This window comes from Notolepis coatsorum (assembly GCF_963971535.1).
Source record: "Notolepis coatsorum genome assembly, chromosome: 4".
Taxonomy (NCBI): domain Eukaryota; kingdom Metazoa; phylum Chordata; class Actinopteri; order Aulopiformes; family Paralepididae; genus Notolepis; species Notolepis coatsorum.
In genome coordinates, this window is record NC_140168.1 from 135,333,244 (window position 1) to 135,360,888 (window position 27,645).

General features: G+C 50.3%; 1 protein-coding gene across 3 annotated transcripts in view; it reads left to right on the forward strand.

Moving 5' to 3' along the window:
• LOC311226840 (uncharacterized protein) overlaps positions 1 to 27,645 on the forward strand; it is a 136,624-nt gene that overhangs the window by 74,698 nt on the left and 34,281 nt on the right. For all 3 annotated transcript variants that reach the window (XM_084312259.1, XM_084312260.1, XM_084312258.1), the window contains exon 6: positions 18,443 to 19,248. In XM_084312259.1, the coding sequence (XP_084168385.1) occupies positions 18,443 to 19,248 (806 nt within the window). The remainder of the gene's footprint in view (positions 1 to 18,442; positions 19,249 to 27,645) is intronic.

Genomic DNA, 27,645 nt, shown 5'->3' on the forward strand with positions numbered 1-27,645 from the left:
GTCCCCAGCAGACCTCCCATGTCTCTGTTTGTCCCCAGCTCTCATGTCTCTGTTTGTCCCCAGCAGACCTCTCATGTCTCTGTTTGTCCCCAGCTCTCATGTCTCTGTTTGTCCCCAGCAGACTTCTCATGTCTCTGTTTGTCCCCAGCAGACCTCACATGGCTCTGTTTGTCCCTAGCAGACCTCTCATGTCTCTGTTTGTCCCCAGCTCTCATGTCTCTGTTTGTCCCCAGCTCTCATGTCTCTGTTTGTCCCCAGCTCACATGTCTCTGTTTGTCCCCAGCAGACCTCTCATGTCTCTGTTTGTCCCCAGCAGACCTCTCATGTCTCTGTTTGTCCCCAGCAGACCTCTCATGTCTCTGTTTGTCCCCAGCAGACCTCTCATGTCTCTGTTTGTCCCCAGCTCTCATGTCTCTGTTTGTCCCCAGCTCTCATGTCTCTGTTTGTCCCCAGCAGACCTCTCATGTCTCTGTTTGTCCCCAGCTCACATGTCTCTGTTTGTCCCCAGCTCTCATGTCTCTGTTTGTCCCCAGCAGACCTCTCATGTCTCTGTTTGTCCCCAGCTCTCATGTCTCTGTTTGTCCCCAGCTCTCATGTCTCTGTTTGTCCCCAGCAGACCTCTCATGTCTCTGTTTGTCCCCAGCTCACATGTATGTTTGTCCCCAGCAGACCTCTCATGTCTCTGTTTGTCCCCAGCTCTCATGTCTCTGTTTGTCCCCAGCTCACATGTCTCTGTTTGTCCCCAGCTCACATGTCTCCGTTTGTCCCCAGCAGACCTCTTATGTCTCTGTTTGTCCCCAGCTCTCATGTCTCTGTTTGTCCCCAGCAGACCTATCATGTCTCTGTTTGTCCCCAGCTCTCATGTCTCTGTTTGTCCCCAGCTCTCATGTCTCTGTTTGTCCCCAGCAGACCTCTCATGTCTCTGTTTGTCCCCAGCTCTCATGTCTCTGTTTGTCCCCAGCTCACATGTCTCTGTTTGTCCCCAGCTCTCATGTCTCTGTTTGTCCCCAGCTCTCATGTCTCTGTTTGTCCCCAGCAGACCTCTCATGTCTCTGTTTGTCCCCAGCTCTCATGTCTCTGTTTGTCCCCAGCTCACATGTCTCTGTTTGTCCCCAGCAGACCTCACATGTCTCTGTTTGTCCCCAGCAGACCTCCCATGTCTCTGTTTGTCCCCAGCTCTCATGTCTCTGTTTGTCCCCAGCAGACCTCTCATGTCTCTGTTTGTCCCCAGCTCTCATGTCTCTGTTTGTCCCCAGCAGACTTCTCATGTCTCTGTTTGTCCCCAGCAGACCTCACATGTCTCTGTTTGTCCCCAGCTCTCATGTCTCTGTTTGTCCCCAGCTCTCATGTCTCTGTTTGTCCCCAGCTCACATGTCTCTGTTTGTCCCCAGCAGACCTCTCATGTCTCTGTTTGTCCCCAGCAGACCTCTCATGTCTCTGTTTGTCCCCAGCAGACCTCTCATGTCTCTGTTTGTCCCCAGCAGACCTCTCATGTCTCTGTTTGTCCCCAGCAGACCTCTCATGTCTCTGTTTGTCCCCAGCTCACATGTCTCTGTTTGTCCCCAGCAGACCTCTCATGTCTCTGTTTGTCCCCAGCTCTCATGTCTCTGTTTGTCCCCAGCTCACATGTCTCTGTTTGTCCCCAGCAGACCTCTCATGTCTCTGTTTGTCCCCAGCAGACCCCTCATGTCTGTTTGTCCCCAGCTCACATGTCTCTGTTTGTCCCCAGCAGACCTCTCATGTCTCTGTTTGTCCCCAGCAGACCTCTCATGTCTCTGTTTGTCCCCAGCTCTCATGTCTCTGTTTGTCCCCAGCTCACATGTCTCTGTTTGTCCCCAGCAGACCTCTCATGTCTCTGTTTGTCCCCAGCTCTCATGTCTCTGTTTGTCCCCAGCTCTCATGTCTCTGTTTGTCTCCAGCTCTCATGTCTCTGTTTGTCCCCAGCAGACCTCTCATGTCTCTGTTTGTCCCCAGCTCTCATGTCTCTGTTTGTCCCCAGCTCTCATGTCTCTGTTTGTCCCCAGCTCTCATGTCTCTGTTTGTCCCCAGCAGACCTCTCATGTCTCTGTTTGTCCCCAGCTCTCATGTCTCTGTTTGTCCCCAGCTCTCATGTCTCTGTTTGTCCCCAGCAGACCTCTCATGTCTCTGTTTGTCCCCAGGTCACATGTCTCTGTTTGTCCCCAGCTCTCATGTCTCCGTTTGTCCCCAGCAGACCTCTCATGTATCTGTTTGTCCCCAGCTCTCATGTCTCTGTTTGTCCCCAGCTCTCATGTCTCTGTTTGTCCCCAGCAGACCTCTCATGTCTCTGTTTGTCCCCAGCTCTCATGTCTCTGTTTGTCCGCAGCTCTCATGTCTCTGTTTGTCCCCAGCTCACATGTCTCTGTTTGTCCCCAGCTCTCATGTCTCTGTTTGTCCCCAGCTCTCATGTCTCTGTTTGTCCCCAGCAGACCTCTCATGTCTCTGTTTGTCCCCAGCTCTCATGTCTCTGTTTGTCCCCAGCTCACATGTCTCTGTTTGTCCCCAGCAGACCTCACATGTCTCTGTTTGTCCCCAGCTCACATGTCTCTGTTTGTCCCCAGCAGACCTCTCATGTCTCTGTTTGTCCTCAGCAGACCTCACATGTCTCTGTTTGTCCCCAGCAGTCCCCACATGTCTCTGTTTGTCCCCAGCTCACATGTCTCTGTTTGTCCCCAGCTCTCATGTCTCTGTTTTCCCCAGCTCTCATGTCTCTGTTTGTCCCCAGCAGACCTCTCATGTCTCTGTTTGTCCCCAGCTCTCATGTCTCTGTTTGTCCCCAGCTCTCATGTCTCTGTTTGTCCCCAGCAGACCTCTCATGTCTCTGTTTGTCCCCAGCTCACATGTCTCTGTTTGTCCCCAGCTCTCATGTCTCTGTTTGTCCCCAGCAGACCTCTCATGTCTCTGTTTGTCCCCAGCTCTCATGTCTCTGTTTGTCCCCAGCTCTCATGTCTCTGTTTGTCCCCAGCAGACCTCTCATGTCTCTGTTTGTCCCCAGCTCACATGTATGTTTGTCCCCAGCAGACCTCTCATGTCTCTGTTTGTCCCCAGCTCTCATGTCTCTGTTTGTCCCCAGCTCACATGTCTCTGTTTGTCCCCAGCTCACATGTCTCCGTTTGTCCCCAGCAGACCTCTTATGTCTCTGTTTGTCCCCAGCTCTCATGTCTCTGTTTGTCCCCAGCAGACCTATCATGTCTCTGTTTGTCCCCAGCTCTCATGTCTCTGTTTGTCCCCAGCTCTCATGTCTCTGTTTGTCCCCAGCAGACCTCTCATGTCTCTGTTTGTCCCCAGCTCTCATGTCTCTGTTTGTCCCCAGCTCACATGTCTCTGTTTGTCCCCAGCTCTCATGTCTCTGTTTGTCCCCAGCTCTCATGTCTCTGTTTGTCCCCAGCAGACCTCTCATGTCTCTGTTTGTCCCCAGCTCTCATGTCTCTGTTTGTCCCCAGCTCACATGTCTCTGTTTGTCCCCAGCAGACCTCACATGTCTCTGTTTGTCCCCAGCAGACCTCCCATGTCTCTGTTTGTCCCCAGCTCTCATGTCTCTGTTTGTCCCCAGCAGACCTCTCATGTCTCTGTTTGTCCCCAGCTCTCATGTCTCTGTTTGTCCCCAGCAGACTTCTCATGTCTCTGTTTGTCCCCAGCAGACCTCACATGTCTCTGTTTGTCCCCAGCTCTCATGTCTCTGTTTGTCCCCAGCTCTCATGTCTCTGTTTGTCCCCAGCTCACATGTCTCTGTTTGTCCCCAGCAGACCTCTCATGTCTCTGTTTGTCCCCAGCAGACCTCTCATGTCTCTGTTTGTCCCCAGCAGACCTCTCATGTCTCTGTTTGTCCCCAGCAGACCTCTCATGTCTCTGTTTGTCCCCAGCAGACCTCTCATGTCTCTGTTTGTCCCCAGCTCACATGTCTCTGTTTGTCCCCAGCAGACCTCTCATGTCTCTGTTTGTCCCCAGCTCTCATGTCTCTGTTTGTCCCCAGCTCACATGTCTCTGTTTGTCCCCAGCAGACCTCTCATGTCTCTGTTTGTCCCCAGCAGACCCCTCATGTCTGTTTGTCCCCAGCTCACATGTCTCTGTTTGTCCCCAGCAGACCTCTCATGTCTCTGTTTGTCCCCAGCAGACCTCTCATGTCTCTGTTTGTCCCCAGCTCTCATGTCTCTGTTTGTCCCCAGCTCACATGTCTCTGTTTGTCCCCAGCAGACCTCTCATGTCTCTGTTTGTCCCCAGCTCTCATGTCTCTGTTTGTCCCCAGCTCTCATGTCTCTGTTTGTCTCCAGCTCTCATGTCTCTGTTTGTCCCCAGCAGACCTCTCATGTCTCTGTTTGTCCCCAGCTCTCATGTCTCTGTTTGTCCCCAGCTCTCATGTCTCTGTTTGTCCCCAGCTCTCATGTCTCTGTTTGTCCCCAGCAGACCTCTCATGTCTCTGTTTGTCCCCAGCTCTCATGTCTCTGTTTGTCCCCAGCTCTCATGTCTCTGTTTGTCCCCAGCAGACCTCTCATGTCTCTGTTTGTCCCCAGATCACATGTCTCTGTTTGTCCCCAGCTCTCATGTCTCCGTTTGTCCCCAGCAGACCTCTCATGTATCTGTTTGTCCCCAGCTCTCATGTCTCTGTTTGTCCCCAGCTCTCATGTCTCTGTTTGTCCCCAGCAGACCTCTCATGTCTCTGTTTGTCCCCAGCTCTCATGTCTCTGTTTGTCCGCAGCTCTCATGTCTCTGTTTGTCCCCAGCTCACATGTCTCTGTTTGTCCCCAGCTCTCATGTCTCTGTTTGTCCCCAGCTCTCATGTCTCTGTTTGTCCCCAGCAGACCTCTCATGTCTCTGTTTGTCCCCAGCTCTCATGTCTCTGTTTGTCCCCAGCTCACATGTCTCTGTTTGTCCCCAGCAGACCTCACATGTCTCTGTTTGTCCCCAGCTCACATGTCTCTGTTTGTCCCCAGCAGACCTCTCATGTCTCTGTTTGTCCTCAGCAGACCTCACATGTCTCTGTTTGTCCCCAGCAGACCCCACATGTCTCTGTTTGTCCCCAGCTCACATGTCTCTGTTTGTCCCCAGCTCTCATGTCTCTGTTTTCCCCAGCTCTCATGTCTCTGTTTGTCCCCAGCAGACCTCTCATGTCTCTGTTTGTCCCCAGCTCTCATGTCTCTGTTTGTCCCCAGCTCTCATGTCTCTGTTTGTCCCCAGCAGACCTCTCATGTCTCTGTTTGTCCCCAGCTCTCATGTCTCTGTTTGTCCCCAGCTCTCATGTCTCTGTTTGTCCCCAGCTCTCATGTCTCTGTTTGTCCCCAGCTCTCATGTCTCTGTTTGTCCCCAGCAGACCTCTCATGTCTATGTTTGTCCCCAGCAGACCTCTCATGTCTCTGTTTGTCCCCAGCAGACCTCTCATGTCTCTGTTTGTCCCCAGCAGACCTCTCATGTCTCTGTTTGTCCCCAGCTCACATGTCTCTGTTTGTCCCCAGCAGACCTCTCATGTCTCTGTTTGTCCCCAGCTCTCATGTCTCTGTTTGTCCCCAGCTCACATGTCTCTGTTTGTCCCCAGCAGACCTCTCATGTCTCTGTTTGTCCCCAGCAGACCCCTCATGTCTGTTTGTCCCCAGCTCACATGTCTCTGTTTGTCCCCAGCAGACCTCTCATGTCTCTGTTTGTCCCCAGCAGACCTCTCATGTCTCTGTTTGTCCCCAGCTCTCATGTCTCTGTTTGTCCCCAGCTCACATGTCTCTGTTTGTCCCCAGCTCACATGTCTCTGTTTGTCCCCAGCAGACCTCTCATGTCTCTGTTTGTCCCCAGCTCTCATGTCTCTTTGTCCCCAGCTCTCATGTCTCTGTTTGTCCCCAGCTCTCATGTCTCTGTTTGTCCCCAGCAGACCTCTCATGTCTCTGTTTGTCCCCAGCTCTCATGTCTCTGTTTGTCCCCAGCTCTCATGTCTCTGTTTGTCCCCAGCTCTCATGTCTCTGTTTGTCCCCAGCAGACCTCATGTCTCTGTTTGTCCCCAGCTCTCATGTCTCTGTTTGTCCCCAGCAGACCTCTCATGTCTCTGTTTGTCCCCAGCTCACATGTCTCTGTTTGTCCCCAGCTCTCATGTCTCTGTTTGTCCCCAGCAGACCTCTCATGTCTCTGTTTGTCCCCAGCTCTCATGTCTCTGTTTGTCCCCAGCTCTCATGTCTCTGTTTGTCCCCAGCAGACCTCTCATGTCTCTGTTTGTCCCCAGCTCTCATGTCTCTGTTTGTCCCCAGCTCACATGTCTCTGTTTGTCCCCAGCTCACATGTCTGTTTGTCCCCAGCAGACCTCTCATGTGTCTGTTTGTCCCCAGCTCTCATGTCTCTGTTTGTCCCCAGCTCACATGTCTCTGTTTGTCCCCAGCTCACATGTCTCTGTTTGTCCCCAGCAGACCTCTCATGTCTCTGTTTGTCCCCAGCTCTCATGTCTCTGTTTGTCCCCAGCAGACCTCTCATGTCTCTGTTTGTCCCCAGCTCTCATGTCTCTGTTTGTCCCCAGCTCTCATGTCTCTGTTTGTCCCCAGCTCTCATGTCTCTGTTTGTCCCCAGCTCACATGTCTCTGTTTGTCCCCAGCTCTCATGTCTCTGTTTGTCCCCAGCTCTCATGTCTCTGTTCGTCCCCAGCAGACCTCATGTCTCTGTTTGTCCCCAGCTCTCATGTCTCTGTTTGTCCCCAGCTCACATGTCTCTGTTTGTCCCCAGCAGACCTCACATGTCTCTGTTTGTCCCCAGCAGACCTCTCATGTCTCTGTTTGTCCCCAGCTCACATGTCTCTGTTTGTCCCCAGCAGACCTCTCATGTCTCTGTTTGTCCTCAGCAGACCTCACGTGTCTCTGTTTGTCCCCAGCAGACCCCACATGTCTCTGTTTGTCCCCAGCTCACATGTGTCTGTTTGTCCCCAGCTCTCATGTCTCTGTTTGTCCCCAGCTCTCATGTCTCTGTTTGTCCCCAGCTCTCATGTCTGTTTGTCCCCAGCAGACCTCTCATGTCTCTGTTTGTCCCCAGCTCTCATGTCTCTGTTTGTCCCCAGCTCTCATGTCTCTGTTTGTCCCCAGCTCTCATGTCTCTGTTTGTCCCCAGCTCTCATGTCTCTGTTTGTCCCCAGCAGACCTCTCATGTCTCTGTTTGTCCCCAGCAGACCTCTCATGTCTCTGTTTGTCCCCAGCTCTCATGTCTCTGTTTGTCCCCAGCTCTCATGTCTCTGTTTGTCCCCAGCAGACCTATCATGTCTCTGTTTGTCCCCAGCTCTCATGTCTCTGTTTGTCCCCAGCTCTCATGTCTCTGTTTGTCCCCAGCTCTCATGTCTCTGTTTGTCCCCAGCTCTCATGTCTCTGTTTGTCCCCAGCAGACCTCTCATGTCTCTGTTTGTCCCCAGCAGACCTCTCATGTCTGTTTGTCCCCAGCAGACCTCTCATGTCTCTGTTTGTCCCCAGCTCTCATGTCTCTGTTTGTCCCCAGCTCTCATGTCTCTGTTTGTCCCCAGCTCTCATGTCTCTGTTTGTCCCCAGCAGACCTCTCATGTCTATGTTTGTCCCCAGCTCTCATGTCTCTGTTTGTCCCCAGCTCTCATGTCTCTGTTTGTCCCCAGCTCTCATGTCTCTGTTTGTCCCCAGCTCTCATGTCTCTGTTTGTCCCCAGCAGACCTCTCATGTCTATGTTTGTCCCCAGCAGACCTCTCATGTCTCTGTTTGTCCCCAGCAGACCTCTCATGTCTCTGTTTGTCCCCAGCAGACCTCTCATGTCTCTGTTTGTCCCCAGCTCACATGTCTCTGTTTGTCCCCAGCAGACCTCTCATGTCTCTGTTTGTCCCCAGCTCTCATGTCTCTGTTTGTCCCCAGCTCACATGTCTCTGTTTGTCCCCAGCAGACCTCTCATGTCTCTGTTTGTCCCCAGCAGACCCCTCATGTCTGTTTGTCCCCAGCTCACATGTCTCTGTTTGTCCCCAGCAGACCTCTCATGTCTCTGTTTGTCCCCAGCAGACCTCTCATGTCTCTGTTTGTCCCCAGCTCTCATGTCTCTGTTTGTCCCCAGCTCACATGTCTCTGTTTGTCCCCAGCTCACATGTCTCTGTTTGTCCCCAGCAGACCTCTCATGTCTCTGTTTGTCCCCAGCTCTCATGTCTCTTTGTCCCCAGCTCTCATGTCTCTGTTTGTCCCCAGCTCTCATGTCTCTGTTTGTCCCCAGCAGACCTCTCATGTCTCTGTTTGTCCCCAGCTCTCATGTCTCTGTTTGTCCCCAGCTCTCATGTCTCTGTTTGTCCCCAGCTCTCATGTCTCTGTTTGTCCCCAGCAGACCTCATGTCTCTGTTTGTCCCCAGCTCTCATGTCTCTGTTTGTCCCCAGCAGACCTCTCATGTCTCTGTTTGTCCCCAGCTCACATGTCTCTGTTTGTCCCCAGCTCTCATGTCTCTGTTTGTCCCCAGCAGACCTCTCATGTCTCTGTTTGTCCCCAGCTCTCATGTCTCTGTTTGTCCCCAGCTCTCATGTCTCTGTTTGTCCCCAGCAGACCTCTCATGTCTCTGTTTGTCCCCAGCTCTCATGTCTCTGTTTGTCCCCAGCTCACATGTCTCTGTTTGTCCCCAGCTCACATGTCTGTTTGTCCCCAGCAGACCTCTCATGTGTCTGTTTGTCCCCAGCTCTCATGTCTCTGTTTGTCCCCAGCTCACATGTCTCTGTTTGTCCCCAGCAGACCTCTCATGTCTCTGTTTGTCCCCAGCTCTCATGTCTCTGTTTGTCCCCAGCAGACCTCTCATGTCTCTGTTTGTCCCCAGCTCTCATGTCTCTGTTTGTCCCCAGCTCTCATGTCTCTGTTTGTCCCCAGCTCTCATGTCTCTGTTTGTCCCCAGCTCACATGTCTCTGTTTGTCCCCAGCTCTCATGTCTCTGTTTGTCCCCAGCTCTCATGTCTCTGTTTGTCCCCAGCAGACCTCATGTCTCTGTTTGTCCCCAGCTCTCATGTCTCTGTTTGTCCCCAGCTCACATGTCTCTGTTTGTCCCCAGCAGACCTCACATGTCTCTGTTTGTCCCCAGCAGACCTCTCATGTCTCTGTTTGTCCCCAGCTCACATGTCTCTGTTTGTCCCCAGCAGACCTCTCATGTCTCTGTTTGTCCTCAGCAGACCTCACGTGTCTCTGTTTGTCCCCAGCAGACCCCACATGTCTCTGTTTGTCCCCAGCTCACATGTGTCTGTTTGTCCCCAGCTCTCATGTCTCTGTTTGTCCCCAGCTCTCATGTCTCTGTTTGTCCCCAGCTCTCATGTCTGTTTGTCCCCAGCAGACCTCTCATGTCTCTGTTTGTCCCCAGCTCTCATGTCTCTGTTTGTCCCCAGCTCTCATGTCTCTGTTTGTCCCCAGCTCTCATGTCTCTGTTTGTCCCCAGCTCTCATGTCTCTGTTTGTCCCCAGCAGACCTCTCATGTCTCTGTTTGTCCCCAGCAGACCTCTCATGTCTCTGTTTGTCCCCAGCTCTCATGTCTCTGTTTGTCCCCAGCTCTCATGTCTCTGTTTGTCCCCAGCAGACCTATCATGTCTCTGTTTGTCCCCAGCTCTCATGTCTCTGTTTGTCCCCAGCTCTCATGTCTCTGTTTGTCCCCAGCTCTCATGTCTCTGTTTGTCCCCAGCTCTCATGTCTCTGTTTGTCCCCAGCAGACCTCTCATGTCTCTGTTTGTCCCCAGCAGACCTCTCATGTCTGTTTGTCCCCAGCAGACCTCTCATGTCTCTGTTTGTCCCCAGCTCTCATGTCTCTGTTTGTCCCCAGCTCTCATGTCTCTGTTTGTCCCCAGCTCTCATGTCTCGGTTTGTCCCCAGCAGACCTCACATGTCTCTGTTTGTCCCCAGCTCTCATGTCTCTGTTTGTCCCCAGCAGACCTCACATGTCTCTGTTTGTCCCCAGCTCTCATGTCTCTGTTTGTCCCCAGCAGACCTCTCATGTCTCTGTTTGTCCCCAGCTCTCATGTCTCTGTTTGTCCCCAGCTCTCATGTCTCTGTTTGTCCCCAGCTCTCATGTCTCGGTTTGTCCCCAGCAGACCTCACATGTCTCTGTTTGTCCCCAGCTCTCATGTCTCTGTTTGTCCCCAGCAGACCTCTCATGTCTCTGTTTGTCCCCAGCTCTCATGTCTCTGTTTGTCCCCAGCTCTCATGTCTCTGTTTGTCCCCAGCAGACCTCTCATGTCTCTGTTTGTCCCCAGCTCTCATGTCTCTGTTTGTCCCCAGCCCACACAGACCTCTCATGTCTCTGTTTGTCCCCAGCCCACACAGACCTCATGTCTCTGTTTGTCCCCAGCAGACCTCTCATGTCTCTGTTTGTCCCCAGCCCACACAGACCTCTCATGTCTCTGTTTGTCCCCAGCTCTCATGTCTCTGTTTGTCCCCAGCAGACCTCTCATGTCTATGTTTGTCCCCAGCAGACCTCTCATGTCTCTGTTTGTCCCCAGCAGACCTCTCATGTCTCTGTTTGTCCCCAGCAGACCTCTCATGTCTCTGTTTGTCCCCAGCTCTCATGTCTCTGTTTGTCCCCAGCTCACATGTCTCTGTTTGTCCCCAGCTCACATGTCTGTTTGTCCCCAGCAGACCTCTCATGTGTCTGTTTGTCCCCAGCTCTCATGTCTCTGTTTGTCCCCAGCTCACATGTCTCTGTTTGTCCCCAGCTCACATGTCTCTGTTTGTCCCCAGCAGACCTCTCATGTCTCTGTTTGTCCCCAGCTCTCATGTCTCTGTTTGTCCCCAGCAGACCTCTCATGTCTCTGTTTGTCCCCAGCTCTCATGTCTCTGTTTGTCCCCAGCTCTCATGTCTCTGTTTGTCCCCAGCTCTCATGTCTCTGTTTGTCCCCAGCTCACATGTCTCTGTTTGTCCCCAGCTCTCATGTCTCTGTTTGTCCCCAGCTCTCATGTCTCTGTTTGTCCCCAGCAGACCTCTCATGTCTCTGTTTGTCCCCAGCTCTCATGTCTCTGTTTGTCCCCAGCTCACATGTCTCTGTTTGTCCCTAGCAGACCTCACATGTCTCTGTTTGTCCCCAGCAGACCTCTCATGTCTCTGTTTGTCCCCAGCTCACATGTCTCTGTTTGTCCCCAGCAGACCTCTCATGTCTCTGTTTGTCCTCAGCAGACCTCACGTGTCTCTGTTTGTCCCCAGCAGACCCCACATGTGTCTGTTTGTCCCCAGCTCTCATGTCTCTGTTTGTCCCCAGCTCTCATGTCTCTGTTTGTCCCCAGCTCTCATGTCTGTTTGTCCCCAGCAGACCTCATGTCTCTGTTTGTCCCCAGCTCTCATGTCTCTGTTTGTCCCCAGCTCACATGTCTCTGTTTGTCCCCAGCAGACCTCACATGTCTCTGTTTGTCCCCAGCAGACCTCTCATGTCTCTGTTTGTCCCCAGCTCACATGTCTCTGTTTGTCCCCAGCAGACCTCTCATGTCTCTGTTTGTCCTCAGCAGACCTCACGTGTCTCTGTTTGTCCCCAGCAGACCCCACATGTCTCTGTTTGTCCCCAGCTCACATGTGTCTGTTTGTCCCCAGCTCTCATGTCTCTGTTTGTCCCCAGCTCTCATGTCTCTGTTTGTCCCCAGCTCTCATGTCTGTTTGTCCCCAGCAGACCTCTCATGTCTCTGTTTGTCCCCAGCTCTCATGTCTCTGTTTGTCCCCAGCTCTCATGTCTCTGTTTGTCCCCAGCTCTCATGTCTCTGTTTGTCCCCAGCTCTCATGTCTCTGTTTGTCCCCAGCAGACCTCTCATGTCTCTGTTTGTCCCCAGCAGACCTCTCATGTCTCTGTTTGTCCCCAGCTCTCATGTCTCTGTTTGTCCCCAGCTCTCATGTCTCTGTTTGTCCCCAGCAGACCTATCATGTCTCTGTTTGTCCCCAGCTCTCATGTCTCTGTTTGTCCCCAGCTCTCATGTCTCTGTTTGTCCCCAGCTCTCATGTCTCTGTTTGTCCCCAGCTCTCATGTCTCTGTTTGTCCCCAGCAGACCTCTCATGTCTCTGTTTGTCCCCAGCAGACCTCTCATGTCTGTTTGTCCCCAGCAGACCTCTCATGTCTCTGTTTGTCCCCAGCTCTCATGTCTCTGTTTGTCCCCAGCTCTCATGTCTCTGTTTGTCCCCAGCTCTCATGTCTCTGTTTGTCCCCAGCAGACCTCTCATGTCTATGTTTGTCCCCAGCTCTCATGTCTCTGTTTGTCCCCAGCTCTCATGTCTCTGTTTGTCCCCAGCTCTCATGTCTCTGTTTGTCCCCAGCTCTCATGTCTCTGTTTGTCCCCAGCAGACCTCTCATGTCTATGTTTGTCCCCAGCAGACCTCTCATGTCTCTGTTTGTCCCCAGCAGACCTCTCATGTCTCTGTTTGTCCCCAGCAGACCTCTCATGTCTCTGTTTGTCCCCAGCTCACATGTCTCTGTTTGTCCCCAGCAGACCTCTCATGTCTCTGTTTGTCCCCAGCTCTCATGTCTCTGTTTGTCCCCAGCTCACATGTCTCTGTTTGTCCCCAGCAGACCTCTCATGTCTCTGTTTGTCCCCAGCAGACCCCTCATGTCTGTTTGTCCCCAGCTCACATGTCTCTGTTTGTCCCCAGCAGACCTCTCATGTCTCTGTTTGTCCCCAGCAGACCTCTCATGTCTCTGTTTGTCCCCAGCTCTCATGTCTCTGTTTGTCCCCAGCTCACATGTCTCTGTTTGTCCCCAGCTCACATGTCTCTGTTTGTCCCCAGCAGACCTCTCATGTCTCTGTTTGTCCCCAGCTCTCATGTCTCTTTGTCCCCAGCTCTCATGTCTCTGTTTGTCCCCAGCTCTCATGTCTCTGTTTGTCCCCAGCAGACCTCTCATGTCTCTGTTTGTCCCCAGCTCTCATGTCTCTGTTTGTCCCCAGCTCTCATGTCTCTGTTTGTCCCCAGCTCTCATGTCTCTGTTTGTCCCCAGCAGACCTCATGTCTCTGTTTGTCCCCAGCTCTCATGTCTCTGTTTGTCCCCAGCAGACCTCTCATGTCTCTGTTTGTCCCCAGCTCACATGTCTCTGTTTGTCCCCAGCTCTCATGTCTCTGTTTGTCCCCAGCAGACCTCTCATGTCTCTGTTTGTCCCCAGCTCTCATGTCTCTGTTTGTCCCCAGCTCTCATGTCTCTGTTTGTCCCCAGCAGACCTCTCATGTCTCTGTTTGTCCCCAGCTCTCATGTCTCTGTTTGTCCCCAGCTCACATGTCTCTGTTTGTCCCCAGCTCACATGTCTGTTTGTCCCCAGCAGACCTCTCATGTGTCTGTTTGTCCCCAGCTCTCATGTCTCTGTTTGTCCCCAGCTCACATGTCTCTGTTTGTCCCCAGCAGACCTCTCATGTCTCTGTTTGTCCCCAGCTCTCATGTCTCTGTTTGTCCCCAGCAGACCTCTCATGTCTCTGTTTGTCCCCAGCTCTCATGTCTCTGTTTGTCCCCAGCTCTCATGTCTCTGTTTGTCCCCAGCTCTCATGTCTCTGTTTGTCCCCAGCTCACATGTCTCTGTTTGTCCCCAGCTCTCATGTCTCTGTTTGTCCCCAGCTCTCATGTCTCTGTTTGTCCCCAGCAGACCTCATGTCTCTGTTTGTCCCCAGCTCTCATGTCTCTGTTTGTCCCCAGCTCACATGTCTCTGTTTGTCCCCAGCAGACCTCACATGTCTCTGTTTGTCCCCAGCAGACCTCTCATGTCTCTGTTTGTCCCCAGCTCACATGTCTCTGTTTGTCCCCAGCAGACCTCTCATGTCTCTGTTTGTCCTCAGCAGACCTCACGTGTCTCTGTTTGTCCCCAGCAGACCCCACATGTCTCTGTTTGTCCCCAGCTCACATGTGTCTGTTTGTCCCCAGCTCTCATGTCTCTGTTTGTCCCCAGCTCTCATGTCTCTGTTTGTCCCCAGCTCTCATGTCTGTTTGTCCCCAGCAGACCTCTCATGTCTCTGTTTGTCCCCAGCTCTCATGTCTCTGTTTGTCCCCAGCTCTCATGTCTCTGTTTGTCCCCAGCTCTCATGTCTCTGTTTGTCCCCAGCTCTCATGTCTCTGTTTGTCCCCAGCAGACCTCTCATGTCTCTGTTTGTCCCCAGCAGACCTCTCATGTCTCTGTTTGTCCCCAGCTCTCATGTCTCTGTTTGTCCCCAGCTCTCATGTCTCTGTTTGTCCCCAGCAGACCTATCATGTCTCTGTTTGTCCCCAGCTCTCATGTCTCTGTTTGTCCCCAGCTCTCATGTCTCTGTTTGTCCCCAGCTCTCATGTCTCTGTTTGTCCCCAGCTCTCATGTCTCTGTTTGTCCCCAGCAGACCTCTCATGTCTCTGTTTGTCCCCAGCAGACCTCTCATGTCTGTTTGTCCCCAGCAGACCTCTCATGTCTCTGTTTGTCCCCAGCTCTCATGTCTCTGTTTGTCCCCAGCTCTCATGTCTCTGTTTGTCCCCAGCTCTCATGTCTCGGTTTGTCCCCAGCAGACCTCACATGTCTCTGTTTGTCCCCAGCTCTCATGTCTCTGTTTGTCCCCAGCAGACCTCACATGTCTCTGTTTGTCCCCAGCTCTCATGTCTCTGTTTGTCCCCAGCAGACCTCTCATGTCTCTGTTTGTCCCCAGCTCTCATGTCTCTGTTTGTCCCCAGCTCTCATGTCTCTGTTTGTCCCCAGCTCTCATGTCTCGGTTTGTCCCCAGCAGACCTCACATGTCTCTGTTTGTCCCCAGCTCTCATGTCTCTGTTTGTCCCCAGCAGACCTCTCATGTCTCTGTTTGTCCCCAGCTCTCATGTCTCTGTTTGTCCCCAGCTCTCATGTCTCTGTTTGTCCCCAGCAGACCTCTCATGTCTCTGTTTGTCCCCAGCTCTCATGTCTCTGTTTGTCCCCAGCCCACACAGACCTCTCATGTCTCTGTTTGTCCCCAGCCCACACAGACCTCATGTCTCTGTTTGTCCCCAGCAGACCTCTCATGTCTCTGTTTGTCCCCAGCCCACACAGACCTCTCATGTCTCTGTTTGTCCCCAGCTCTCATGTCTCTGTTTGTCCCCAGCAGACCTCTCATGTCTATGTTTGTCCCCAGCAGACCTCTCATGTCTCTGTTTGTCCCCAGCAGACCTCTCATGTCTCTGTTTGTCCCCAGCAGACCTCTCATGTCTCTGTTTGTCCCCAGCTCACATGTCTCTGTTTGTCCCCAGCAGACCTCTCATGTCTCTGTTTGTCCCCAGCTCTCATGTCTCTGTTTGTCCCCAGCTCACATGTCTCTGTTTGTCCCCAGCAGACCTCTCATGTCTCTGTTTGTCCCCAGCAGACCCCTCATGTCTGTTTGTCCCCAGCTCACATGTCTCTGTTTGTCCCCAGCAGACCTCTCATGTCTCTGTTTGTCCCCAGCAGACCTCTCATGTCTCTGTTTGTCCCCAGCTCTCATGTCTCTGTTTGTCCCCAGCTCACATGTCTCTGTTTGTCCCCAGCTCACATGTCTCTGTTTGTCCCCAGCAGACCTCTCATGTCTCTGTTTGTCCCCAGCTCTCATGTCTCTTTGTCCCCAGCTCTCATGTCTCTGTTTGTCCCCAGCTCTCATGTCTCTGTTTGTCCCCAGCAGACCTCTCATGTCTCTGTTTGTCCCCAGCTCTCATGTCTCTGTTTGTCCCCAGCTCTCATGTCTCTGTTTGTCCCCAGCTCTCATGTCTCTGTTTGTCCCCAGCAGACCTCATGTCTCTGTTTGTCCCCAGCTCTCATGTCTCTGTTTGTCCCCAGCAGACCTCTCATGTCTCTGTTTGTCCCCAGCTCACATGTCTCTGTTTGTCCCCAGCTCTCATGTCTCTGTTTGTCCCCAGCAGACCTCTCATGTCTCTGTTTGTCCCCAGCTCTCATGTCTCTGTTTGTCCCCAGCTCTCATGTCTCTGTTTGTCCCCAGCAGACCTCTCATGTCTCTGTTTGTCCCCAGCTCTCATGTCTCTGTTTGTCCCCAGCTCACATGTCTCTGTTTGTCCCCAGCTCACATGTCTGTTTGTCCCCAGCAGACCTCTCATGTGTCTGTTTGTCCCCAGCTCTCATGTCTCTGTTTGTCCCCAGCTCACATGTCTCTGTTTGTCCCCAGCTCACATGTCTCTGTTTGTCCCCAGCAGACCTCTCATGTCTCTGTTTGTCCCCAGCTCTCATGTCTCTGTTTGTCCCCAGCAGACCTCTCATGTCTCTGTTTGTCCCCAGCTCTCATGTCTCTGTTTGTCCCCAGCTCTCATGTCTCTGTTTGTCCCCAGCTCTCATGTCTCTGTTTGTCCCCAGCTCACATGTCTCTGTTTGTCCCCAGCTCTCATGTCTCTGTTTGTCCCCAGCTCTCATGTCTCTGTTTGTCCCCAGCAGACCTCTCATGTCTCTGTTTGTCCCCAGCTCTCATGTCTCTGTTTGTCCCCAGCTCACATGTCTCTGTTTGTCCCTAGCAGACCTCACATGTCTCTGTTTGTCCCCAGCAGACCTCTCATGTCTCTGTTTGTCCCCAGCTCACATGTCTCTGTTTGTCCCCAGCAGACCTCTCATGTCTCTGTTTGTCCTCAGCAGACCTCACGTGTCTCTGTTTGTCCCCAGCAGACCCCACATGTGTCTGTTTGTCCCCAGCTCTCATGTCTCTGTTTGTCCCCAGCTCTCATGTCTCTGTTTGTCCCCAGCTCTCATGTCTGTTTGTCCCCAGCAGACCTCTCATGTCTCTGTTTGTCCCCAGCTCTCATGTCTCTGTTTGTCCCCAGCTCTCATGTCTCTGTTTGTCCCCAGCTCTCATGTCTCTGTTTGTCCCCAGCTCTCATGTCTCTGTTTGTCCCCAGCAGACCTCTCATGTCTCTGTTTGTCCCCAGCAGACCTCTCATGTCTCTGTTTGTCCCCAGCTCTCATGTCTCTGTTTGTCCCCAGCTCTCATGTCTCTGTTTGTCCCCAGCAGACCTATCATGTCTCTGTTTGTCCCCAGCTCTCATGTCTCTGTTTGTCCCCAGCTCTCATGTCTCTGTTTGTCCCCAGCTCTCATGTCTCTGTTTGTTCCCAGCTCTCATGTCTCTGTTTGTCCCCAGCAGACCTCTCATGTCTCTGTTTGTCCCCAGCAGACCTCTCATGTCTGTTTGTCCCCAGCAGACCTCTCATGTCTCTGTTTGTCCCCAGCTCTCATGTCTCTGTTTGTCCCCAGCAGACCTCTCATGTCTCTGTTTGTCCCCAGCTCTCATGTCTCTGTTTGTCCCCAGCTCTCATGTCTCTGTTTGTCCCCAGCTCTCATGTCTCGGTTTGTCCCCAGCAGACCTCACATGTCTCTGTTTGTCCCCAGCTCTCATGTCTCTGTTTGTCCCCAGCAGACCTCACATGTCTCTGTTTGTCCCCAGCTCTCATGTCTCTGTTTGTCCCCAGCAGACCTCTCATGTCTCTGTTTGTCCCCAGCTCTCATGTCTCTGTTTGTCCCCAGCTCTCATGTCTCTGTTTGTCCCCAGCTCTCATGTCTCGGTTTGTCCCCAGCAGACCTCACATGTCTCTGTTTGTCCCCAGCTCTCATGTCTCTGTTTGTCCCCAGCAGACCTCTCATGTCTCTGTTTGTCCCCAGCTCTCATGTCTCTGTTTGTCCCCAGCTCTCATGTCTCTGTTTGTCCCCAGCAGACCTCTCATGTCTCTGTTTGTCCCCAGCTCTCATGTCTCTGTTTGTCCCCAGCCCACACAGACCTCTCATGTCTCTGTTTGTCCCCAGCCCAGACAGACCTCATGTCTCTGTTTGTCCCCAGCAGACCTCTCATGTCTCTGTTTGTCCCCAGCCCACACAGACCTCTCATGTCTCTGTTTGTCCCCAGCTCTCATGTCTCTGTTTGTCCCCAGCCCACACAGACCTCATGTCTCTGTTTGTCCCCAGCAGACCTCTCATGTCTCTGTTTGTCCCCAGCCCACACAGACCTCATGTCTCTGTTTGTCCCCAGCCCACACAGACCTCTCATGTCTCTGTTTGTCCCCAGCCCACACAGACCTCTCATGTCTCTGTTTGTCCCCAGCCCACACAGACCTCTCATGTCTATGTTTGTCCCCAACCCACACAGACCTCTCATGCCTCTGTTTGTCCCCAGCCCACACAGACCTCTCATGTCTCTGTTTGTCCCCAGCCCACACAGACCTCTCATGTCTCTGTTTGTCCCCAGCCCACACAGACCTCTCATGTCTCTGTTTGTCCCCAGCCCACACAGACCTCTCATGTCTCTGTTTGTCCCCAGCCCACACAGACCTCTCATGTCTCTGTTTGTCCCCAGCCCACACAGACCTCTTGTCTCTGTTTGTCCCCAGCCCACACAGACCTCTCATGTCTCTGTTTGTCCCCAGCCCACACAGACCTCTCATGTCTCTGTTTGTCCCCAGCCCACACAGACCTCTTGTCTCTGTTTGTCCCCAGCCCACACAGACCTCTCATGTCTCTGTTTGTCCCCAGCCCACACAGACCTCTCATGTCTCTGTTTGTCCCCAGCCCACACAGACCTCTCATGTCTCTGTTTGTCCCCAGCCCACACAGACCCCACATGTCTCCGCTCCTGTCCTCGCTCTCCTGCCTCGTCCTCTTCCTGCGCCGGCAGCAGCACACCTCCTTCCTGTCTCTCAGCCGCGCCCCGCACTCCGCCGAGGCCTGGCGCCTGCTCTGCCACTCCAGCCTCTCCCTGCTCATTCTCTACAACCGGCACCGCGAGTGCGAGGTGGCCAAACTCACCGTCACGGACTACCGCGCCCGCGCCGCCGCCCCGCCACCCCTCCCCGTCGGCGCCCCCACCACGGGCACGGAGGCCCTCCTCTCCCCGTTCGAGCGCCAGGTACTCTGCCACCTCCCCCGGGCCACCGTGCTCGGCAAGCGCGGGCGCGTCCAGCCGCTGATCCTGCCGCCGCACGGCGAGGCGTGCCTGGAGCTGCTGCTCTCCACCGGCGCCGGCGTGGGCGTGGCCCCAGACAGCCCCTACGTCTTCTCCCGGCCGTACCACTCGCCCGCCACGCCGCTGCGGGGCACCGACCTGCTGCGCAACCTGGCGCGGGCCAGCGGCGCCAAGAACCCCGGGGCGGTGACGGCCACGCGTGCCCGGCGCCAGGTGGCCATCCTGACCCAGCTGCTGCTGCTGGAGGAGGGCGAGGGCCAGGGCCCGGTGGCCGCCAAGTGCCTGGAGAACTTCCTGGAGCGCGAGTACCACGTCACGCAGAACTGCTCCACCATCGGCAGGGACCCGGCGCTGATGGGCCGCGTGGGCCGCGTGGTTCTGTACGGGGAGAAGGAGGGCGTCCTCTTCAGGGGCATGAGTCTGCAGCACATCTGTCTGGAACTGGACGGTGAGGAATCCCAACCTGAGCATGACACGAGAGCTAAATGATTCCTAAAGGAATCCCAACCTGAGCATGACACAAGAGCTAAATGATTCCTAAAGGAATCCCAACCTGAGCATGACACGAGCTAAATTATTCCTAAATGAATCCCAACCTGAGCATGACACAAGAGCTAAATGATTCCTAAAGGAATCCCAACCTGAGCATGACACGAGCTAAATTATTCCTAAAGGAATCCCAACCTGAGCATGACACAAGAGCTAAATGATTCCTAAAGGAATCCCAACCTGAGCATGACACAAGAGCTAAATGGCCATAAGATGGAGAACCACTAAAAAACATTTCAATAATAATAAATTGGAACAATGTATTTGCAGTTGCAAAGTCAATCATCACTTGGAGTGCAAATCTGATGACATTACTGAATAGACTCAACCTCTAATGTCTTAACTAATTAATGTAGACAACATACCACTTGACACTAGATAAATACTTTTCAAAAACCTTGTTCGTAGGGATGGGAATCGAAAACCGGTTCCCATTGGGAACTAATTGGCATGCCTCCATGACTATCGATTCCTCTTATCGCTGCCAGGTTTTTCTGACAGTTGTGCATTTCAAAACAATAATGTTAGCGCCACACATGTAACCATGGCAGAAAAAAAATAATATATATATATCTAACCCTAACTACGGTAACCATACTGTCATGCACTTGTCCTAATAAACTAACCTACACTGTAGCACTCAACACTTGAACATTGTTGCTCAGCTGATAGAGTTGTGCCCTTCCTGATGACTTGTCGTACAGAACTTGTAAGTCGCTTTGGATAAAAGCGTTTCAGCTAAATGACTAAATGTAAATGTATTTACAGGGCTCGAAAATGCCTGGGTTTTGGTCATATGCTCCCGAAATGCTCCCGCTGTTTGACTGTTTCTAAGTGCAGTGATTGAAAACTACTCGAATGCTTTAGAACCGAGTCATTCATTTAATTCGGGGCAACCTAACAGCCGCGGAGCTAACGCTAGCTAACCAAACTCATACAGACACACAGAGAGAGATAACAGCTGACGGCTAGTAGTACAGGTACAAATACAAAAAAAGGGGTGGGGGCTGTTGTGTAAACCTTGTACTCTTTAGTTCACATATAATAAGAGACGGAGAGCGTGTGATCACGTTGACTGTGTTTACTAGTAGGTAAGTCAGGAAGTACCGTGCAACATACAGACATGTCCGTGTAGCAACACGAGCCAATACCTTACAGGACAGGGGCGAGCGGGGACCGGGGAGGGAGCTCTGTGTGTGTGTGTGTGCGCTGGTCTTCTGAAAGACCAGAGACAGAGAAGTCAGAGGAATAACGACCTGTTGAATGCAACTACGGTTCAATAGATTAAATTAGTTTAAGATATTGAACTGTAGTTACATTCAACAGGTCGTTATTCAATAGATTAAATTAGTTTAAGAATAAAAAATTTCAAAAAATAAATAAATGTTAAGAGAATCTCATACATTATTTTATTTAAGTATAGGCTATAGTTAATTATAATTTTTTACAGTTTTTGTATTTTTCTGACATGGGGGCTCAACAATAAATGACAATCAGAAATGTCAAGTTGCATGTTGTTATTCTAACCAGCTTAGTTCTGTTGCATTTCCAATTTATTTATTTAAACTATAAATTTATCAGGGATCGATAAGGGAATTGATAATGGAATCGTATCGATAAAATCTGATCAATTCCCATCCCTACTTGTTAGTTTGAATAAGGGTTGAAATAGCTGGGAAAGAAACTAGCCTGTCCCCATTCTCTCAGATAACCACTGTACTTAAAGGTGACATGTACTATAAATGTCATTTTTCAGTCTCTAGCATTGTATTATAGTAATAGGAGTTCGTATCAATGTGTTTTATTGTCTAAATACCATATTGGCGGATTGCTCTGATTCAGCTCAGCCCCTTTCCTCCTCCAGTAAATCAGGCCATTTTGATTTGAAAGGCTGATATACGTCATACGGCCGCTGGGTAGCGCACAGTGATGCGATTGGCTCTGTGGTTGGAGCTAATGCCCGCCCCCATTCTACCTAGACTAGACAGCGAGTGGAAGCCACTTCTAGTGCTGTGACAAACTGTCAAAAAGGGCTTTAGTTTTTGAGATACCCCTACCGGAGGTAGAACAAAAGACAACATTGTTTTTCCTCATCTCTAAGGTCTCCCATATATGAAATGGATTCTTGTATAAAAATATTTTACTGCAAAAATAGGTAAATTGATAGATATTGTTTTTTTTTTTTTGATCCACTTTTTCTCCCATTTTTCTATATATTTTCTCCCATCCCAATTTCGTATCATCCAATTCAACCCTCCCCTGTCACGAACGCTGTTTCTTGCCTCCCACAAGCCGGCTGCAATGTGGACTAAGTCATACATAGCACAAGTCCCCTCCGGTACTTGAGGTAACAGCAGTCGCATCTTTTCACCTGCGCAGCTCGATCTCTCAGTGTCGAGGAGTAACGCGTGGGAGGCTCACGCTGCCCCCGACACTTCCTGATTCTACTGCGCAGGCGCACCAACCGACTTGTAGGAGTCGCTTGTTCACAACGTTCGATCCCCACCCTTCAGTTTTCCCTCCCCGTAATACGGCCAATGTGTATTACTGCAGACGACCAGCTAAACTGAAAACAATGTGGAGAGCTGGATTTGAACACGCGAATCCTAGCGTCTCCACACTGGTGGCGAGTGCCTTGCCCACTACACCACCTAGCCGCCCAATTGATAGATATTGTTATACACCCCCAAAGGAAAAAATAACCAAAATATAGCCTGGCCGTATGGGAGTTGAGACATATAAACTCATGTAGATTAATAATACAAGCTCCAAGAGCTTTCAAAATTGGCATGCTAGCAGTCAGACAGTTTCTTAACATAATAGAAAAACCTGGATGTGAATATCTTTATGCATGTACGAAATATATACACATAATATATAATATGTACACATACTTAAAATAAGCGGAAATGTAAAAAATGAATATCTCTGCAGAATGTTCTCATTTACTTTGTAGTACCTCTGCCATGGATTGTCATAGAAACACAGATGAGGGCTTTTCGGAAAGGTGTGGTTGTGCTGAATCCAGCAATACCACATGTGTAAATATAGCATGCATGGTCAGGGACTTACATCAGTAAATGTATGAGGTGTCCTAAATTAAAGAAAATGAAACATTTACATAATGAAGTCTTCAGTCCAAAGCCCATTATCAGTGTTGAGAAGCATGTTGACAAATTCAATGTTACTGCTATGTCCACACCAGCAGAGGGCAGTAGAGCCTGCACCGCTTACAGTTTATTACAGTTGTGGTGTGGTCAACAATTGGTTACTGTTAGGCTACCAGTTGGATCCTGCTGTAGCTAGCTGCATCATTGTCTTCATGGATACTTCATAACTTGACAGGTAAATCATTGCAAATATTATGTGATGTGAAAATGCTGAGACTAACTTTCCTAATCTAAGTAGCTAAATAGCCTAGCTTAACTAGAAAGTAGTTAAGTAGTAGTAGTTAAGTTGAGTAGGCTATGATTAGCACAATTCTTACGGCTAATAATACCATAACGTTAGGTTACATGTGTAATTCAACATTTGATTACATGCGTGTGAAAATACTAATTCTGAAATGTATATTTTTCCTTTTTACTAGTCTCTTGAAACAATGGAGAATGTCTTACAGACATTGGATCCAAATCTGTGTATCATCTGTGGGAAACATTTGGAAAAAGGCAAGAAAAAAGATCCCTACATCAAAGGCCCCCAGTAGAAGGCCTCCAACGCATACTTACTGTTGCTCAGCAGAGAGATGATGATGTTCATAAAACCCTGGCTCCCTATACAGATGACATACTTTCCTCCAAAATAAATGTATCGTATCATGTATCATGTAGAGCAAAATACTCCAGTAAGACCAACATCAGTGAGCATCAAGTTGTAAATGTTGAGAGTGAGAGCCTACCTGCACCAGTGTCATCAAGAAGACTGAGTAGGGTTGATACAACATAATTTAACATACGAAGAGATTGTTTCATTTGTGGGAAGGCCAGTACTAGACCAGAACCTCTGACAGCCATTACAACTGGTACAGGCAAGAGTACCAGAGACAAGGTCCTTCATGCAGCATCTGAAAGGCTTGATGAAGATGTACATCTTCGGCTACTTTCATACCCAGATCTATTTGCGTATGATGCCAAATATCATAGAAGCTGCCTTGCACACTACATATCTGAACGAAATATAGCAGCTGCCAGGCGAAGACAAGAATAAAAAAAGCAGACCAATATCTATGACAAAGCCTTTATTAAGCTCACTGAAGACATTGATAAAACAGTATTGTCTGAAGATATGAAAGTGATGACTCTAATCTCTTTGACTGATAGTTATGATGACATACTGAAGACCCTTTCTGAGGAAGAAGATGAGACCACGGTCCAACACAAGAAATATAGATCCTGGAAACTGAAGGAAAGGCTCATACAGCATTACAAGGATAGGCTGGTATTTGTCGCACGTGCCGGAAAGTCAGATCTGGTGTGCTCTGAGAGTATGCCCGTTGGTTATGCAATGAGGGAAGCTGCCCAAATGACAGAAAAGACAGAAGACTGTGAGACAACACTTCCACAGACAAGTCAGAGTCTCTCTGAAACCCAAATATTACACAGGGCTGCAGACATATTGAGGAAAAGCATGGAGCAGGTTGAACATGACTGTAAATCATATGTCAGCAGTGATCGGCTATCGCGTCTCCAATGGAGCAAGTATGTACCCAACATCCTGTATGACAGACATTACCAAACATGTGATGAGGAACCAGCTTTGAAGGACAATCTGTGTGTGATTGCAATCTGCCATGATCTCATTGCACAGTGCTGTCACATCAAGACGCCAATCACACTGGGACTTGCCATTTTGATTCATCATGAGTTTGGTAGTAAGACACTCATCGATGAGCTCAGTGCAATGGGGCACTGCGTTTCCTATACAGAGGTTAGGCACTTCCTCACATCTGTGGCAGCAGACCAGACATCAAGGACAGAGAGTGGTGTCTACATCCCAACTGGCCTCACTGGAGTCTCTGAACACGGAATTGTTGATGCAGCCATCGACAACTTTGATCAAAATGAGGACACTCTCGATGGGAAGCATACAACCCATGCTATGGCTTCTGTTGTGTACCGAAGAGGCCATGTCTCCACAGCAGATAAATGCCTGGCACGGGTCCCAGAGAGGTCTCTCACCACCTTAAACATGTTATGTATTTGCTCAGTCACATGAAATACAAAAAAAAATTGGGGGGGGGGGGTCAGTATAAATTCTGAGAGTATTCTGATTTGATATTTAATGCATATGATCACAAGCTTATCTTCTCATTTCAATTTTGATTACAGATACATCAAATCTCCAAAGCGGCCAGAACCACCTGAACTTCCCAAACCTGAGATACTGCACACAAACACAGCAGTCTATAAAGCAGCTGAAGATAGAGATCTGGTATGGAAGCTGGCCCGAAACATAAGTGAGAATCAGCAGCATGTCCCTGCATGGTCTGCATTCAATGCCTTCACATCAGACACTGCTTGTCCAGTAGCCAGTGTACTCTACATGCCTTTCATAAGAGAATCACCCACAGAATTGTCCACCATCTACACATCTATGATACGACTTGTACAGCTTGCTGCAGAACTGGGACAACACCATATTCTTGTGACTGCAGACCTAGCTATTTATAGTAAAGCGCAACAGATCTTGTGGAGCAAACCACCACCCTTACAAGGAAAGATCACAATGAGACTGGGAGGTATGCATATCATGATGGCTTACCTTGCAAGCATCGGAAAGCTCTATGGTGATGGCGGACTCTTTGAGATACTAACTGAGTCAGATGTGTATGCAGAGGGAACAGCTCGACAATTGCTTCAAGGGAAACATCTGGCAAGAGGAGTACGGAGCATAAAGCTAGCCTCTGAGGCCCTGTTCCGGCTCTTCTGGAAAGCCATGCAATCATGGCTTGAAAAGCAAGGCCAATGTGCAATGACTGGAGCACAAGAGCAACTCCTACGACATGTACAGCATGCATTTCATGATAATGACAAGGCCACTGCTCAACAGCTCATCGGTGAGGTGGAGACTGAACTTCCTGAGATCCAGAACAGTATCCAGATGTTCACAAATGAGGGAGTTAAGCAATCAGCAACCTTTGGATACTGGTTAACGTTCCTAAAGGGTGCTGATCTGTTGCTAAGGATGCTTCGTTCCGAGCGTGAAGCTGACTTTCAACTTCACCTGAATTGCATGTGTGAAGTTATGCCTTGGTTCAGAGCTGCTGGAAGGACCAATTATGCCAAGTACATGCCCGTCTATGTTGCCGAAATGAAAGCCCTTGAACATGAACAACCAGAAGCATACACATTCATGCAACAAGGTGGTTTTGTTGTTCGCCGGTCGGAAGATCGAAACTTCAACTGTGTTGCTACTGATCAGGCACTGGAGCAAACCATCAACCGAGAAGGCAAGAGTCAGGGTGGAGTTGTTGGCTTCACATTACGAAAGGGAGCTCTCACAAGATGGTTGATGACAAGACATGTGACCACAGCATATGTGGATGCCATGAAAGAGCTTTGTGACACTGATGCAAAGTGCCCGAAAGCACACCAGGAGCATGGAGCATCTAGGATGGACAGAGATGAGAGAGACATACAGAAGATAATGGAAGCAGTGGAGCAGAAGCAGAACCCGTTTGATCTCTATAGCATTCCTGAGGAACTGATCAACATTGCAAGTGGTCAGGTTGCATCTGAGAAAGTTGCAAAAGAGCTCTCAAGCTTCCTCCAAGACGGTGCAGAGCAGAATGCCATCTTTATTGAACAACGCCTGGAAAAATCCAAAAGAACTAAGAGCTTCTGGGAGCCAGAGAAAAGAAAACAGTGTGCAACCTTCAAAGACATGAAAACATCAGTTGGAGTCAGTGTACTCAGAAATGTTCACATGGACTCGGATGTGCTCTTTCGAAGGTTACTTGCTGTCTCCAAGCAAAGAGAGGTGTCCATGGAGACTGTGATGTCTCATGAACTCGCTGCTGTCCCCCCCTCTTTGTTTTATGATGATGGAAGCATGAGGAAGACAACAAAAGCTGACCTTGCTAAGAAACTGGAGTCTGTAGTTGAAGAGATACTCTTCTACAGAGTCTCCATGACTCAGGCTTTCAGACATACAATGATCTGGGTGAGTGTGTCTGGAAAAGGATCGCAACAATAATGGGAAAGGAAGGCATCAACTGCGTTGTTATAGTGTTTGACAGATATGACCATCAACACTCAATCAAAGACCTTGAAAGGCAAAGAAGAGGCACCATCCAAACCAGCAGACCAACACATATTATCACAGGACAATCACGTGTTCCTAACTACAGGAAATACCTGAGGATCAGTGGGAACAAGGCTGCTCTATGTAGCTTTGTCAGCAACTACATAACCAATACAGGGCCACAGAGAATCTCTTCAGAGAACACAGTCATCTTGGCAGGTGGCTTTGAAAATGGTGAGGAGGTTAAGACGGTTAGCAAGTCAGGCGTTGACAGCTTGACAGATCTTTATAGTGACCAGGAGGAGGCTGACACAAGATTGGTGTTACATGTAATATACCTTGCACAGTCACATTCTCATCTCATTGTCAAATGTGATGATACAGATGTACTGGTTTTGCTTGTGTACTATTCAAGCAAAGGGATGTTTGGATCCTCAACAGTGTTCATGCACTCTGGACATGGCCCAAAGGAAAGATTTGTCCCAGTCTGTTCCATCGCTCAGAAGCTTGGAGCAGCACTTTGTGAGTGTTTACCTGCATGCCACGCCCTCACAGGTTGCGATACCACAAGCAGCTTGTACAGAATTGGGAAGACCACTGCCTTCACAAGACTGAAGACCCATCTGAGTGAGTTAAAATAAATTGCCAATTTTGGACTGTCTGAAAGCCTAGAGGAGGCTTTTCCTGTGGCAAGAAAGTATGCCCTCCTCCTGTATGGCCAAAAGAAAATGGAGAATGGACTTCCTTGCACCAACCTGGATGAGCAGAGGTACACACTAGCATCTACCACAGATTCATCAGCTGCAAATCTACCCCCAACAGAAGATGCCTTCCAGCAACATGTGTTGAGAGCCTTATACCAAACAGCAGTGTGGCGTCACAGCCATCTGGCCAAGCCTCTTCTATGGAACCCAGTTGGTAGAGGCTCAGAGAAGATGGGTCCATTGAACCTGTGATGTTCCAGAAAGCACCGGCACCTAAGGAAGTTCGAGACATCACCCACCTGTACTGTAAAGATGGAAACTGCAATGATGCCAGCAAATGCCAATGTCTT